Raw genomic sequence first — 17,532 nt, forward strand, 5'->3', positions numbered from 1 at the left:
ACCGCCTGGACCGACAGCTCCTCCCTGACACACAGACCCACGTGCCACTGCTTGAACTACTCAGGAGGCAGCCGTGCAGGCAGGGAGAAGCCAAGCATGGGAACTGGATGGGTGCTTCAGGTTCAGGAGAACATGAAGGTCAGAAAAACAACTGTAGCTTTCTAGGAAGCTTTTCCTAGATTTAGAATACTGCAGTTCCCATTAATATATAAGACTGTACGTGCAGTCCATATTCCAGTAGGTTTCTCAACTATTTAAGTATGGCTAAGCACAACTTAGCTTCCCAGTGACATCATTAAATACTCAGTCCTCAGCACTTTGGAAGCTTTGCATGGCCAATGATAGAAGCCAACTGATTTGGTCTAACAAAAATCAGTTAAAACATCTGACAACAGATAATTCTGGATGGATTATTCTGCTTTAATCAGCCCTGGACAAGAGCAGTTATTGTCACGCACAGCTTGTTATTACAGAGCACTGAATAAACAGAGGTCATGTTTGTGGCACTACGTTCTCAAAGCGGGAGTGCGTTTTGAGGTATTGAACCGTGGTGCTCGGTGTATAAGGTTGAACTGCTTTCACAGCCTAACAGGTTGGCAGAAAGGGTGCAGGAAACTCCCAGGAGCAGACAAAGCAAGCTTGTAGTGTTTGTTTTCAGCTTTGGTCAGTGAACTTTGTCCCTTGTGCACGTATGTTTGATTGCCAGGAGTTTTCCTGTGCAGATAACTGTCCTCAGATACAGACAAACCAGCAAAAGTCAGTGAACTGACCGTACCATTTGTAGGATGCTACGAAGGCACAGTTCAAACAATCTGCCTACAGCCACAGCACCTTGAACTCGAGACTTGCCTATGGTCCAGCTGAGCGGTGGGCTGGTCGTTGCTTGGTTAGGAAACCCAAGATTCGCAGGAATTCATGCAGAGTAAATGCTGTGTTCTCAGTGGGGAGCAAATAATTCCTGCACACTCATCCCATAATACGTCATTAAAGAGCCAAAAGTGTTTTATATAAGACAGGAGCTGCTACTGAACCAAAGGCTAAAAAGACCCTTGTATCTGCTTTGAAGAACTGGAGGGAAGTTACTTTATCCTTCCATACAACACATGTTCAGAGCGCCCCAAAGCCCTCTGTAAGCATGGATGAAGCTTCCAGACTCCTGGAACAGTCATGGTAAGTATCCACTTTTTTTTTTTTCAAATGGGGAGGGGAAAAAAGAAAAAAAAAAAAGAGAACTGAGTCGAAGCAGAGGATTATCTTCACAGACAAGACAAAATCCCACATCTCCTAATCCCCTTCTCCACTGATGAAACCACCAGGAACTGCTAAGAAGCTAGACAGTACTTCTAGAAATACTCCCTGAAAGCAACAAACCCCTTAAACTATTTCAGTTGCAATCCAGGACTATATTTAAATGACTTGCAATATCTGCAGACAAATCATGAGGAAATGGTGAAATTTCTACCTGGCTTATGCTTGATATTTGCTTTAGAGCCACACTTCGAGGACACTTTGGAAAGGTCAACTTTCTTGTTCTGGATCTGCACCTAAAGAGGCAAAAAGAAACAACTCAACGCAAAGAAACATTTCCTGTGGATCTGGAGGCCAATGGGCCATCTCAAACATCAGGTCACACTTAATGAACCTGCACCCCTTTTCTACTGCATTATTTTCTCCTATTGATTTCCCAGCCACTGTATGCCAAATGCTATAATCAGCTTTAGCATTATTTAAAGGCCTGCACCAGCCAGAAGTGGTTAACGTGAGCAGACAGAAATTGAGACCAGATAAAACTAACAGATGGACAGTAACCAGAAACGGGAGTCTTGAGTTCATGGCACATTCATGGAATACAAAACCACTTGGGAGAGGGACCAAAAAAAGCCAGTCCCGTTGCCATGTTCCCCAGACTGTTTCTGCCCAGCGCTGGCTCTGCCTCTGAAGACATGGGCCATTGCCCGGGCAGCTCCAGACAGTCACCAGGACAGATGTGATCTCACAGTTCTACTCAGCCACTCTCTTGCTGTAGGGCCAGAGACATGCCACCAGCTCCAACTTTTTCTCTCCACCATCTTCAGTGTGCAGATTGACCCACATCTAATTGTCAGGCTTTGTTTGCAGCCTCCTCACAGCGGTCTTTCCTCCCTGCTGAGAACAGGACACCAGGAAGGATCATTGTGCCCAGATGGAACAAACTGCTCGAAGAAGCTGTTATTCTCAGAGACAAATCACTGGGAGTGGGGAAGCTATTTCCTTTCCAGTATTATTTCCTTTAACCTCGTTCTACCAGTGACTTGATACTGGCATAGAAAGCCTTCACTTCAATGAAAAAAGTGTTCGGTGATGCAATCATGAAATCGTGAGACATTCATGACTCAGTAAATGACCTTCTTCCAAGTCAATGAGCCAAATATTCTAGCGTGGTGTTTGCGCACATCAGTTTGAATTTGGGGAGAAGTGTCTTCTCTGGGGTAGGACAAAGGTGGAGTCAAAATGTCACAGGTTTTATGTCTTTTTTCTAAAAAAATATTTCATCTCCAACGCCGGGACCAAATGCATTGTACAGAGCCCCATTTCTGACATCTTTAAAATTCCTCCTGCAGCTCTAGATGGATGAAAAATTCCTCTATTCCAGAATTAACTTCTTGTCTAACTACTTGGAGATCTTTCATTTCATACAAACATAGGATAATTTATACTGGAAGGAACTTCTGGTCATCCCATCTAACCCCCTACTAAGTTGACACTGTAACTTTCCATGGGAAAAATCCGGGGTTTTTTGGTAGTAACATTAAGAGGATCACCTCTCCCAATCGTGTCAGCAATCACCAGCTGGCACCTACGTGCACAGAAAGTTCTGCTATAGATCGTCTCGCAGAGAAAATGAAAATCTTTTTTTTTTTTTGAATGTGACAAGAATTTGTTCACTTACAAGCTACTCAAAGCTTATTGAGAATTATCATGATAATTTGCAATACACATCTTTCTCAGGAAGCATGAATCCTCCTAGTACTTGTGAAGAGGGATGAGTCAAAGCCCTGATGTCTTGTTTGCTCAGAATTAGAACAGCACAGTTCAGCCTCCTGCTACACTGTTCCACGTTCACGTACCCTGACTCAGTGACACCAGACACTCCAAAAAGGTGAGATTGTGGCTACTGAATTTGATTTTCTTGGGGGTTGCTAGTAAAGTTACTACAGCTTTTATAATGAGTGCTTGTTTGCTTGGAACTGGAATAAAACTAAATTTATTTCACAGAATGCATTTTAAAATAATAATGTTTGTTATCAGCTAGGGTAGACATACCCAGTTATGACTCCTCATGATTTCACCTGGGGATCCAAACAATTACTCCTAAATGGAAGCGTATTTCTGGTAAGATTTCTAAAATTAGTTGTTTTGAGTTTGCAATGGGAGACACGTTTAAAGGCTTGGGCTTGCATTTATAGAACCAAATACTCAGACTCTGGTGCCAGAAATAAACTTTAGATCTGAAAGCTTGATACAGAGGCTCAGATGGGAAGAGTGAGCCTCATTCCTTTTAAGATTTTCTATCTCTGACCATTTCTCAATCCATCTAAGCAGGTCAAGCCAAAGGGCAGAGAAACATATGTACATTCCAAATCACCTTGTTAAATCTTCAACAACACATACACTGCCTACACTTTGTAAAAATCTACCTCTTTACTGTTGCTTTCTTTAAAAAGAGAGGGGGAAAATACTAAAGCACAACAAAAGCTTTTACCCAGGAAATCTATGTTTGTGTCTAGGTATTTTTGGCAAATATAATGTGAGTAGGAACAATATCTACTGCTTTTGAACATGTCTTCCTGGGTATCTTGGAGGGGAGAAGAAATTATCTCCGTGTATAGAAGGCAAAATGGGTACCCAGAGTGTACCAGCTAGGAACCACCCCACTTAGGTAGGATGTCCATCACTTCTACCAGAGCAACCCTAAAGCTGAATCATGATTTGCTACTAACCACAACTCTTGTCCACAGGATTCCTAAAAGCTTTGACTGAAGCCATAGACTAGAACAACAGACTTCCCAAACATCCCCATCAGCAGTGTGGTTCAGGAATTAAACAACTGGAAGTCTTCTATCAGAAGTGATCATCGTAACTATTTGAACAAGAAAACATCTTGGAAGAGGACACTAATATTACAGTGCCCCAAAGGGAGCGAGCAGATCTAAAAAATGAATAAAAGGAAATGCTTTTATAGGAAGCCAGACTGGCCACTGCGCCTCATCTACTCACATTGGTACAGGCAGTGCTGGGTTTGGGGGCGTTGGATGGCTGGGAACGACTGCCTGAAGCTGGTTTGGGGGCATTTGGAACCTGGAAATAATAAGCACTTTATTCTCTATTCTCAAAGCAAAAGGCTTAAGTAGTTGAGCAAGGAGAAAGAGTGCAGTGGTAAAAGGAGAGTGTGGAAGAAGAGAAAAAGAAAGCAGGCGCACACTTGTCCCCTAGAGTTGGGAATGTCCCCAGGACAGGACAGTAAAAAGGAAAGGACAGCTTTGATGATTCATTAGAAGAAAGAATAGTTCACTAATGTAGTTAATCAAGCAAGAAAAATATCTCCCACATTTAAAGCACATTTCTGTTGGCCTCAAAAAAAGGGAAAAGTATGTGTGAGACTTATTGTCCACTAAAAGGCTATACAACGTAAGAGCGGCAAAATTGAAGTGGCTTATAAAATACAGCTCCTTTGAGTGCATGAACAGTTGAGTGCATGAACAGTTAAGTTACAACAGCTGCTCTTTAACAGCATAGGCAAAGGGACTTCTGCCACAAAACACTGATTATGTATAAACAGTCTGTTCCAAACTTGGGTGACAAAACCAGATGAAATACGCAGTAGGAACAGAAATACACATAGCTAAAAAAAAGTATTATGAGGGCACCTAATTGACAGGATGGTCTCAACATCAGTTTTTCTTTCTATGGCGCAGAGAATTCTCCTGCATGAGCATTTCTAGGGAAGCTCCATACACACACGTAATGCACTCCTATAAACATTGGGTAAGTCACGGAAATCTCAAATAAGAATGGCAAATCCCACCACTGGTGAGAATCCACAAACTGGAAGGCAAGGAGGGCAGCAGAGATGTGTGTCCAGCGACTCTCAATGGGGAGTCAAGCTTAGTTAAGTGAACACTGCATGTGTGACTTCAACATCTGCCTCTTACCATCTTGGCAACCAACCTGTAGGGGGTCAGTTTGTCAAGAACCCAGATTCGGTTGCCTCTTGCAAAGATTTAAGGAAGAATTGGTCATGTAGAGTAAAGGTTCAGCCAGCTAGTCAAATACACATGTGTTTCCCAAGAAAATTGGCCACAGCAGTTTGCACCGTAGTCAGGCCTATGTAGCATTTGTATCTGCTGAACCAGACATGAAGCAGAACACAGACTATATGGCAACAGTAGGTCTGGCCCCAGAAATTGAATATTTGCACCTTGAACACTACACAAAGCAAGGATGCAGGGAGTTTCATTGAAGCTGGCACTCAGGCACCGGGCACAGAGAAAGCATCACAAGATGTGATAGCTGGACATCTCTCTTCAGGAACCCGGCATATTTAAACACCAATGGAAAAAACTTCCTTGGGCTTAAGTACTTCAGTGTCTTTTTGAAACCATTCAATCTTTGTATTTCTGCAAACTATCCCTAGTACAAACAGCCTAGCATAGATTTGTTAAGGTAGTACAGATTTGCCCACAAGGAAACAAGCCTGCCAAACTATAGTCATGTTTTCAAAAGCTTTAGTATCTAGATAGTTAACTTGGTTTTTTTGCCAGATACTTTCAGGATATAATACTCCAAACCAAGTACACAGACATTACAAGATTAGCCTTCTATTTTAATAAGCTCATCTCTGCTGCCAGAGACACCAGTAGCCTTTAAATTTAGAAATTAATCACAGCTCAAAGATTAAGCCCCAGAGTCTCTTCCTCCTCTTTTTTCAAAGTCTCCCTTCTTGTGAAACAAGAAGTGAAATTAATCTGACTCAGGCTTGCTCTATTAGCCAGTGAAGAGTAACAGGCACTTCTAGGCCACAATTAATTTCATTTTAAAAAATCAGACATCTAAAATAGGTCAGAGGACTGATGAGGTGCCTCCATTGACTGCAGAGGGAATCCATGGTGAACTAACTCCTGGGGTCAACGATGTGCACATCCTACATTTGGTCATGAATACCACGTAAACCATGCGAGAAATAGGTCAGGTGTATTTGCAGCACTATGAAACAAAAACACACATGCTCAACCTAGCATCCCATGGGGAAAAAAAAAATTTTTTCCAGCCTACATTATTTCCAGAAGCCCTGAAACTCTGCCACACCTTTCTGCCTGAAACACAGCATTTGTAAGACTGACATATAAAAACATAGTACAAGAGAGGGAGTTAGTAGAAAGACAGCTTGCCCAGAGCCCATACTTACATTCCCACCTCCAGGGACATGCTTAATATTGTCCTTGGAACCACACTTGGACTGAACATGGCTGTAGTTCGCTTTTTTGGAGACTATCTGGACCTGGAATGTTACAGAATGGAAAACAACACAAGGGAAGAGGACTGGTTAGAGTTGTCATACGACAGGCTGGAGTGGATGCTCTAACATGGTGGATAAACAACGAGTTGTGTTAAACTCAATCTAACTTTAGTATTAGGTGTGAAAGCAACTGAGGAGGAGAGTGAGAAAAAAGGTGAACGAAACAAGAGGCTGCACAGACAGTGTTAGTGCGAGAGCATAAGCGCTACCATGAAGACTGCTTCTCCATATACTCTACGGGTTAGCATCACTGGGTGGGTGCCTGCCTGCCAGAAGGGCCGGGCTCATCTATGTGCCTCGTGAAGCTTCCCAGGAGCTCTCTGGTGAGAGCTGCCCCAGAGCAGGGAGAGCCAGCTCAGCTGCCTCCTTCCTCCACGGATCAAAGCCATGGGACCATCACTTCCAACAACGCTATGAACGGCTCGGTGTCTGCACTTTATTTCCATTTGCCTGGATTGGTTCCAGTCTTGGGTAACGTCTTTCAAAACCTCTGGGCAGTAAAGCCCGGTCTGAGAAACAATTCTTCTGATGAAGGTTGTCAAACCTTCAGCTAAATTTTATCAGACAAGTCTTATGTTAATTAAATTGTTTCTCCTTTAAACTAAAATGACTTGGACTTTTTCAAAATGCAAAAGGAGTACGCTAAGTGAGCTTTTACTCACAAAGGTAGTAACTGAGTTACAGTAACAGGCCCACGTTTACAAAGGTTAGTTACGACACGTGTTTAGTCTGGGAGTTATTTAACACAGCACAAAACGTGGCAGAAGCTGTATCTAGAGTACTTTCTAGAAAGAGGTGATAAATTCGAAGCACAAAAGGAATCACCAGAACATCCTCACTTTAGCAGGTTTCCCAAAGCTCCTTAGCCAGTTCAGAAAGACTGGATTCAGTGCAACAGCAGCTCTGAAAATGTACTCGTGCCATGGCAGTTTATAATGGTTTACTGACTTCTCTAGAGGTACAAATCCCATCCATTCATTAACAGGCTCTGTCTGATAATATCTGAATTACACCAGCACTGCAGGCACTCCTGCCTCACTCCCCATCCACTTGTGCTGAAATATCATGTCACAACAGCTTCGGAGTAACCCATCAAATGGTGACCGCCTAATGCATGGAGTTAAAGAGTTTTGATACAACTGGGTCGGGAATATTGCAGGAAAGATATTAAGTCCTTAATGTTCTGCAATCTTAATGAAAGCAAGCAGCACTGAACTAAAGCTCTCCCTTCCTAGTTACAAACTAGTGCTGTGTATGAAGAACTGGTCCTAAGGGAAACCTCTGACTCAAAGTTAGGCCTAACTACCTAAAAGTGAAAATGGAGGAGACTGCTCTGAAAACATTTACATTTACAGCAGGCATGGAAAAGATACCTACAATAGTGATCTCTGAACGTGTTTAACTGAGAACATCTCGGGGTTTACAAGAAAGAATTGGAAAAGTGTCTGTGCAAGAAACAGTGACACTGACAGGAGAAAGCAGAAGAGTTGAAGAGAAGGGAAAGTGACTCAAAATGGAAACGTTTTCCTTCATCTCCCACAGAGAAAAGTCTGAAATAAACTCACTTTCCCATTGGGCTGTTTTGGGGCACCCTCTTTTGATACGGTTGTTTTAGTAGTAGCCATTTTAGAGACCGCATTGGGTTCAGACTTTCGTGCAGCAGCGGCTGATTCTGGCTTTTTCTCTATTTTCCCCTAGATGGAGACAAATGGATGATTTCAACCAGCAAAAGCAAAAGTGTGGGCAGGAGAGTATGGGAACACAAGCTACCCAGATAAACTTAGTGGCACAGATGACCCAGGAGAACTTCTTACATGCTGTAATTCTCAGACAAAGTATAATCCCATGCCCCAGAACAATAAAACTAAGGGGTGGAGGGGAAGCAACATCACTTAGACATGGGATGAAACAGGCACCCTGGGGGTCATAAAGCAATAATTAAGTTCTCCATTTCTCAAAAAGCTCATAGGTGCCCTTCATCAGTATCTCATCATTTCCCCAATGGTCACGATGGCAGGTCTCCAGGTGACCCCAGTACGTTATATTCTGCCAAAAAATTAAACCCAATCTTTTAGTAACCCAACAGCAGCGCAGGACCACCTCCTTCACATGGAGGACATTATACAGATCTTAGAGGCAAACACATCCACTGGCTGACTTTCTTTGCCTTCGAGCTCTAAGAGCTCTGCTGGATACAGATACACTGTGCTTCCATTTCTGATTTCACACCCACACACTGATTTGACTCAGGCTTTGAGATCAACAGCTGATTTAGTTTTTAACTCATCCAGTGCAGGTGGACCAAGCTAATCCAGCTAAACAGAAAACTGAATAAAAATTTACAGGTTTTTAGGAAAGAAAAAAAAAATCAGCAACTACCTGAGAATATCCATTCTTCTGCTAATCTAGATCCAGATAAGTGCAGCAGAACTTGCATTTTTGGGGGGGTCAGCATAAATCCTATGTTTCACTAACCTACCAGCAACAGAATTGTAAACAAAAAAAACCCCCAGCACTCCTAAGGCATTCTCATACTCTAAAAACATCCCAGTGTAAATAAGACTATGAAAAGGACAATTTTCTTCAAAAGTACAACTGTTAGGATTTAACACTTCTATGAAAATATTTAGAAAATAAAGGACAGTACAATTAAATGTAAAAATAAATTCCCTTAAACCAACACAATAACCCTGTAAGCTAAAAAGCTCTGCAATCCTCAGAACCCTAGAACAGTTTAAAATAACAGAACAATCTTACGTGTTCTTTTTGACCAGACAGCAGAAGGCTTTCTGAACTTCTATTTGGTTTCAAGCTACAATATACAGCATATGAAAGGGTCACCCTCCTGCTTGCTTCCAAGTTTTTCAGCAGACTTGGTTTGTCATTTCCAGAAACTGTTTTGGGGAGTGTTAGACCTCTAAGCTCGGAGGACTCTACTATGATATTGTACAACTAAGATACTCTTAACTCTGAAGAATAAATCCATGCTATATCGATGCTGTCTGTGACACACAACACAACAACCCAAGAATACCCTTGACTTTAACGTGCCTGAGAGGAGATTAAGGCTCCCAGCATGAAACGTGCTCTCTTGGCATCAGATTAAAGTCATATGCCAAGTTATTCATTACTGCTGACCTGCAGCAAAGATAAGTGGGCAAATTTGTTCCACTTTGTGGGAACCGAAGCCCTCTGACTACAGGCAAGCTGCTAACACATTTGGTCAGGCAAAGATGAGTGTATCTGTTATACAATATCCAATAAAGGTTTTATGATTATGCATATTCACAAAATTATTTAAACCCTCAGAAGAGGGCTACAGGTATATCCCTAAACAGTTATTTACATGGTAGATACTCACAGTGAAAGTGTAATTTAAGACCATTACTGACTGAGAGCCTCAAGTTATATCTATGTATACGCTTTTCCCTACAGCTCATTCAGCACTACCCTCTTCTTTTCTTGTGGCCACCATAGATTATCCAAAGACCAGCGTATGTAGACCCATTGCATTTCAGCTTTAGGCCTGACAAGTTGAACAGAGTCCCCGTTCCTAGACCTGGGAAAGGTGCTGCGGAACTTGCTCCTGAATCCAGATTTCCTGCATCGTAATGTGTTATTCTACCTTCTGTACCATTCAGCAGACAATTCCTCTATTCAAAGGCAAAGTTTTGGAACATAGACAAGATTTTGAGCTTTCAATACCAACTAGTTTCTATGTCAGGACATACGACAGAAAAACAGAACCACAGAGTTTTGAATTCCTGTACGTATGCCAGTAAACACATGAAGGCTCTTAAGGCGGATTCCTTCTGTACACTACTATCACTGCCTTGTTAATGCCTTGTGCATAAACCAACAACCCAAAGAGGAGCTCTGCAGAGCATAAATGAGAAGAGCAGTGAGGATACAGCCACCAAAATTAGCAAAGAGCACCCATAATGCTTAAGAGCTACTGTTCCAAAGTGCACATTGTTATCAAGTGTTAAGAAACTTACCTTTCCTCCACCAGGCTGATGTTTAATATTATCCGTTGATCCAATTTTGGAACGTACATTTTTCAGATCTGGAGCAGAAATGCTGCTGGTCGGGCGAGGTGGCTTGGAAACAGTGCTGGGTTTAGTCGGAGCCTTAGCAGTTGTTTTTTTAGCATCTGCTGTTGCGGTTGAGGTTGTGGTGGGTTTGGTTGCAGCAGGCTTGGTTTTGGGACGACTGGTGGCTACTCCAGGTAAAGTAGGTGCGCTGGAGGCAGTGGTAGAAGGAGTGGTGGCACTACTTTTTACTGTATTTCCAGTAGCACTCTTAGGGCGGCTCAAGTCGGCTACAATTATCACAGCAATAGTTGGAGGGAAGGGGGAAAAAGATGGGTCAGAGGCCATTTATACAAACTTCCTCAGAGTCCTAAAGGTGTACAGTGGCCTGCTTAATAAACACAGCCCTAAACAAGGAGGATTTGATTTAGATGGAAACTGAACAAAGTTACCTGATGGTGACTTTGCAGAGGTCTTCTTGGCATCTGCAGGCTTTGCATCAGTCTTGATAGCTGCCCAACACAAAACACACTGATAAGTATTTCAGAGTGGGAGTCAGTTTGCACAGATGAGGAGCCTGAGATCCTGGCACAGCTTCCCCTGGAGGTCAGGGGCTCTCCGCAGCTCCTCACATACTGATGGTCCTCTTTACCCACAGTCCCCATTTCTAACATGTTGCTTGAAATAAAGCATCTCAAGAATTAACTGCTCCGTTTGAACGCCTGGCTGAGGTGGTCCTCATTGTAACAGCAAAACTCATTCATGTTTTCCAGCAAAAGGATCAATTCACCATTCAATGATGCAACACACCTGGGGTATGGTTTGCATTTTGTTTTTTCTTAAATAACTTTCTGCATCTGACAGCACTCACTAACATTATTTTAATCCCGTCCCAATTTCATTTCTTAAAAAAAAAAAACAAAAACCTCCTCCCCAAACCAAAGCTCCTTTCTTTACTAAGTAGCAAAAGCAAAACCACATTTGTCCATCTATAACCTTGGTATTATTGCTAGATCACCAACACCAATTTTCTTGCACAGAAGTTATTGCACATATTTTGGTCCCTATTATAATTGTATAAAACCAAAAATCAATCACTAAACTGAACTACGCCTTTGGGCAAACACCAATGATCATGACCTGATTACATTCCACATAGAGGACAGTCTAAACCAGGAACGCATCTATATTTCTCAAAGCAGAGTAAAACCGCACACAAAGTTGATCAAGGAAAAAATCACAGACTGAAAAATATAAACAGAACTTATTTTAAAGAGCTCTTTGATCATGAAATTCTAGCTTTTTTACTATCAATGCTGAACAACTTTGGCTAAAATCTGCTTCATTTCAATAGCCAAAGGAAGGCAACATTAAAAACAAACACCAAATAGAAAAAATCTAAGTTAGAAATTATGAAAACCCTCATCTTCTAATACTTAATTTCCATTAACAGTCTTAGATTTTTAGATAAACTCAAGTAGCTGGCAGGGTATTTTATGGAATGCCAATATAGAAAAGAACAAGCAAAAGAGGCAGATAACTATAGGCCCAGTTAGTCTCAATCATTCCATCAAAACTTTGCTAAAAGCATTCAATTAAACACCACAGATAAGATACTAGCTAATGAGATGAAACACATTTGGATAATTTAATAAGGCCTAGAGGACAGATATATAATTAATACCAAACACTTCAAAAAAGGTCCTGCCAAACCAACCTAATCTCATTCCTTGAGACCTCAACTTTAAGTGGGAAAACTGTATGGACAGAACAGACTTAGTTTTGTATAAAGGCAAGAGGACTAATATGTTACTTTAATATATAAAGAGATGTTATTTCTACCCATGTGAGTGGGGAGCCAAATCCTGGAACACTTTTGACTACGTTATTAGCACACGATGTTGAAAACCTGGAGAATGATAAAGCTACTGGGAAAATGGTCTATAATGACAGCCCAAGACTTTGATCTTTTTCTGATCTGAGAGAGAGAGGTGGTCTTGTACAAACATAAAAGTCATTTTTGCAGGGAGGGGGGAAAACTGGGGGGGGTGTGGGGGTGAATTAAGCACCACATAGCCTGTGGCTCTCATTTAGTTGAGAAGGTGACTGACATTTAATACCTGAAAAAGTGAAACCATATAATTTCAAGACAAGCCCCTATACACACATTTTTAAACAGTGAGAATGACTAAACATTTGAGCAAGCCACAAGGAAGTGAGAGTCTCTGCCTTTTGAACCTGAAAAGCAAGAGCAGATGTCCTTCTGCAATATCATCTTTAGCCAGAAACTTATTATCTGTCTCAATGCTATGTAATGAGAAACTAAATTGTGATCAGAAGAGATCCAGGTCTCCATCACCTACATCTACGGATCTAGCTGAAGCTGCAAATACTGTACCTAAACTGAATTGTTAGTGTTTGGCTCGTTGCGATTCCCCTTCAGGCCCCACAACACTGTTCATCCTCTATCACAACCTGGCTTTCTCCTCTTCCAAAATAGGACTCCCTTCTTTTACCATTCATGACTCCTCTGTGCATTTCCAGATCCAGACAAAACAGCTTTCACTCCTGATGGAGTTTCTCCAGCTGACCTCATCTCTCCCTCGCCCACCCAGTTCTCACTGTACTTTGGCAACCTCCCACCACCCTCACTGGTGCAGAAGCCTCTTCCTCTGTACATCTTGCCACTTGGAACAACCTTCCTGCATCTCTGCATCATTGACTCCATCTCTTTTCAAATGTCATCAGAAAACACTTCTTTGTTTGTGTCTCAATTTTGAAGGAGAAATTAACTGAACTCATTAAAACGTATTAAGCATTCTAGGCTACAGTTTGCCTAAAAGACCACACAAAATGAATTGTACAAGGATGTCCACAGGATCAGTTAAGATACATGACTCTTGGAAAGTGCAACACTTCCTCTACACAGGATTAATTATATTTTCCCCTAGAGCATAAAGTATGGAATGTACTTTCAACATAGTTAAAACACTACTATTCTTTTGGGAAAGACGGGTTACGAATTCATGCTTTGGGACTCATAGAACAAAGCAACCAATATGTGTATTAGTTTTACATGTTTATTGGCATATTTTGCCAATGAGGTCTAGTCATTTGAAAAGACTTGAGAACACTTAACTATATTTTTATCTGATGTTAAATCTCTCAAGCTCCATTAAAATGAGAGAAAACACTGTTTTCAAGATGCTAATATGCTGCTCATGTTTCATACCGACTGTGTTAAACTCATGGGAAGTTCCCTCTTTGGCAACAGTAGGAGTGGGATACAGTTTTCTGATGAAGCTGATGTGATTTTAGCTCCAAATTCTTCCTGCACTAGTTAAAAAACCACCTCTGTTCAAATCTCCAGAAGAGGACTTGAAGCACTCAAACTAGTGCACCTGAAAAACAAAAAACGTTGCTTTTCCCAAGTTTTAAATGGTTTTAGTGTTTATTCTAAGTGTTACTATGGCAAAATACAGAGTTAATAGCATCCTTTTTCTTAAATCAAGCATGTTCAGTAGTTGTATTAACCCTGAATCATACAGAGCTGATCCAAGTTGGCCTTGAAGGTCATTCAGATTTGGTTTTCGAAGAGGAAGCCCTGGAGAGAAAAAAGTATGACCTACAGTCTCTGTGCCTTGGCATGGGGTCTTGTGTTGTATTAAAAGGATTGAGATTTCAGCTATCACTAAGCTTGACGTCAACTCCTGACTGACAGTTAGGCCAGTTTACACCTCTCAGAAGTACTGGTTAACAGCAGCTACGGCTTCTCCTAAGTGACTACATTTCAAGGGTTGGCTTTTTTTTCCCCCCCTTCTTTTTTTCTTTTGAATCTGAAGATCACAAGCTTGTTTATTAGGAGACTAAACTGATGGGGCCACAGGGCAACCTAAACACAGGAAAAAGCAGTCAGCGTACTGGAATACATGAGAACGACATCATAGCGTGAACCAACGGTGCTACTCAAACAGAAACTGGCAGCTGGTTAGAAAGAGAGATCTGAAATAAAACAAGAGAATACTTACATGTTGGCCTCTTCGGTGGAGAAGTAGCAGTATTTTTTGCACCAGCAGCTGCAGTGACTGGCGATGCCGCCGTTGTCCTAGGAGTAGAAGGGGAGCTCCTGACAGTAGTTCTAGGAGTGGCAGATGACGGAGTCTTTGAAAGTGAGGTCCGTTTATCTGTGGTCTTCGCATCTGCAACCTGAAAATGAACAGGCTACATTAAAGCCAGTATTTCACTGACAGTCTCTTCAAAGTGTTTGCCAACAAAAAGCCTGAAATAAATTGAAATTGTTTAAATTCTTAAACACGTAAGCTAGGCACCACTGAAACTCTATAATGCAGAAGATTATAAATATAATTAAGGCATGCAGAAGCGACTGACTATTCAGTGCAGGACACAGAGCACAGACCCTGCTGAATATTATAATTCATTCAGATCTGTTTCAGCATTAACGTGTGGAGGCCATTTACGATTTGACGAGGTTTTGACTTCTGAACAAAATGGAAAACATCAGTCCACTAGCAGTACTTCTGGGAGAGATTTCTTTCCTTTGCGTGCAGAAATGCTTCCTAAGCTAAGGCGGCATTCATTAAAACACTGTGGACATAAGAATTAGGTGTCCACAGTTCATTCCTCACTTGGAAAACTATTTCACATCTGTCCCTGGTAAGTCTTTGTTTGTAAACTGACTGATCTCTTAAGTATTAAAATACTGAGTTAATGCATGGAAACAAATGAGATGAGATTTTGATTTCATCAAAGAGGGATTCAGAATCATGCAAAAAACTTAAAACTGAAGACACTGGTTCACAGCGCTTTCATACTCTTTTTGTTATTATTATTTAGTTAGTTTTAAAAGACACTCAAATGCAGTTATTTAAGCTTAAATGTATAGTAGAAATGCTAGCATTTAGACATCAGCTGAAAGCTTCTGAAATAGACTTTAACATTCCCTTTCAAATTTGAATTCTTCTACCATATAATATCACAAATTAACATAGGGAAGATTCAAGGGACATTTCCCATTCTTAACATTATATGTGGATACCCTACTTCAGCTTTAAGATGCAACACTAAGAACTGTCCACAAATCTTCACTTACTGGAGAATTACAAATCTCCAATATTTCCTAAGCACATAAGTGTATTATCAGTTATCTTTGTACAGTTTTTATAATGACCAGACATTATAAAGAGACAATCAGTGGGAAAGTGTTCAAACTGATTTTTTCCCCCTCAGTATTATTATCGAAGCTCTCCATTCAGTGTTCCCATGCTCTTGTCTGGATTTAAGAGTTATCCTATATTTGTAGTGTATCTATATTGAAAAATCCCTCCTCCTTCAGTAACGGAAAGAAATTAAGAATTATCTTGGGTACTTCGTGACAGTTCACAAGGAAAATCGTGGTAATACAGTCAAGTTTAATTTTCTCGTCTGCGATGACACAATTAAATGCTTGGGACTTGATGCCGTAAGTGCGTTAATGGAAGCTGATACTAGTAACTGTGCAGCTCTCAACACAGCGAATCACATTCCTCATCTTACCCTCCCATGATTAGCACTAGAATTATGTTTTGACTCTTGGGTAAGACAGCTGGTAAGTTAACATGTAAATAGGTTCTCGGAGCTCCCACACAAAAGCAAATTGTTTCTTACCTTTGGTTTGGTCTCTTTTGGAGTTAAGGTGGAGGGACGTGTAGTACTGGTGGCTGGGCGTTTAGTAGTAGTGGCTGAAGTAGGACCTGCAGTAGGGCTCGTGGGTTTTTTGTTTGGGCCAGGCGTGGCAGAGGCTGGCCGCTTGGGGCTGGTAGCGGACAGGGGCCTGGCTTTCGTTGCTGCAGGCTTTGTAGATGATGTGGATGCAGCAGGCTTTATATTTTTTCAAAAAGCAAAATCCAGTATAAAAACAAAACAAAAAAATACAACAAAAAAAAGCGCATTGTAAACCAAAACACTGAGCTGCAAGAACATAAAAATATTTTAAAAGAAACAAAAAAAATAATTAGCTTTCTGTTTTCTGAGCATAACAAAAAGACTAAAATGAAGCAGCAGAAGAGGGCTGCCTTCGGAGCCCAGTGGAGTTTTGCCATTCAATTTAAAGCGAACAGGATTTATTCCAGCTACATCTAAAGCAACAGAAGGAATTGCTGGTAAAGCTGGGATTAGTAATCGGGTGTTCCTGGCATCTATTCCTGCATGCAATACACAGGACATTGCTTTCCAATTACACGCACACAACAGATTGCAAGCTCTAAATCTTCATCTGATCAACTCTAGCGGTCATACGTCCGCTGCCTTTGAGGGTACCAAGAACCCCCTGCCCTTACCACTGCTCTAAGAATTTAGGTTTGGATTTTGCCGAATGCTGCAAGCTTCTGAAAGCAGGTGTCACGTTTCATAAACAGCCCTAAAATAAGAGAATATCAGATCCTGAGCAAGATCTCTGAATGCTAATTGTAATGCAAATAAATGTGTTGTAAACAACTAGGAGAGTATCAGTGTAGCAGGAGTGTTATCCTATATGTTTACTACTTCTACACCACCGATACCAACCAGAGAATTAATTTAAAGCTTGCCACAAATTTATTAAATCCACTTTCAGTCATGCTGCTACAGGCTGAGTTGTTTGCAACTTCATAACTGCATGTCTTTGTTTCAGTAAAATGGTTCACGAATGGCAGCTCAGAAAACAGAACTTGTGTTGCCACAGCTTAAGAAGCAGAAAAGCTGGCAAATAAAAACCACAGAAGCGAAGACGCTGAACGTGAAACAACACCTACCTTTGTCTTCTTCTCAGGGCTGGGAGGAAGCTCTTTGTTGGGAGGTGCTGTGATATCATTCCCTGTCACAGCTTCAGCCGGTTTGGTCTCTTCTGGTTTTGCTGGGGGAAAAAAAAAGGAAGGGAGACTTCTTAAGTTTGAGCTTTTTTTTTTTTTT

The 17,532-nt window shown here is 41.2% G+C and overlaps 1 protein-coding gene across 4 annotated transcripts in view; it reads right to left on the minus strand.

Moving 5' to 3' along the window:
• The window catches only part of MAP4 (microtubule associated protein 4), a 161,291-nt gene that overhangs the window by 5,834 nt on the left and 137,925 nt on the right, over positions 1 to 17,532 (minus strand). For 2 of the 4 annotated variants that reach the window (XM_009284539.2, XM_009284524.2), the window contains exons 14-21: positions 17,376 to 17,476; positions 16,252 to 16,464; positions 14,616 to 14,793; positions 11,040 to 11,099; positions 10,555 to 10,877; positions 8,122 to 8,250; positions 6,446 to 6,538; positions 1,463 to 1,544 (exon numbers count right to left, since the gene is read on the minus strand). In XM_009284539.2, the coding sequence (XP_009282814.1) occupies positions 1,463 to 1,544; positions 6,446 to 6,538; positions 8,122 to 8,250; positions 10,555 to 10,877; positions 11,040 to 11,099; positions 14,616 to 14,793; positions 16,252 to 16,464; positions 17,376 to 17,476 (1,179 nt within the window). The remainder of the gene's footprint in view (positions 1 to 1,462; positions 1,545 to 6,445; positions 6,539 to 8,121; positions 8,251 to 10,554; positions 10,878 to 11,039; positions 11,100 to 14,615; positions 14,794 to 16,251; positions 16,465 to 17,375; positions 17,477 to 17,532) is intronic. The other 2 variants (XM_009284546.2, XM_009284554.2) reach the window with 2 other exon arrangements.

The sequence above is a fragment of the Aptenodytes forsteri genome, unplaced genomic scaffold, assembly GCF_000699145.1.
Source record: "Aptenodytes forsteri isolate BGI_AS27 unplaced genomic scaffold, ASM69914v1 Scaffold428, whole genome shotgun sequence".
In the NCBI taxonomy this organism is placed as follows: Eukaryota; Metazoa; Chordata; class Aves; order Sphenisciformes; family Spheniscidae; genus Aptenodytes; species Aptenodytes forsteri.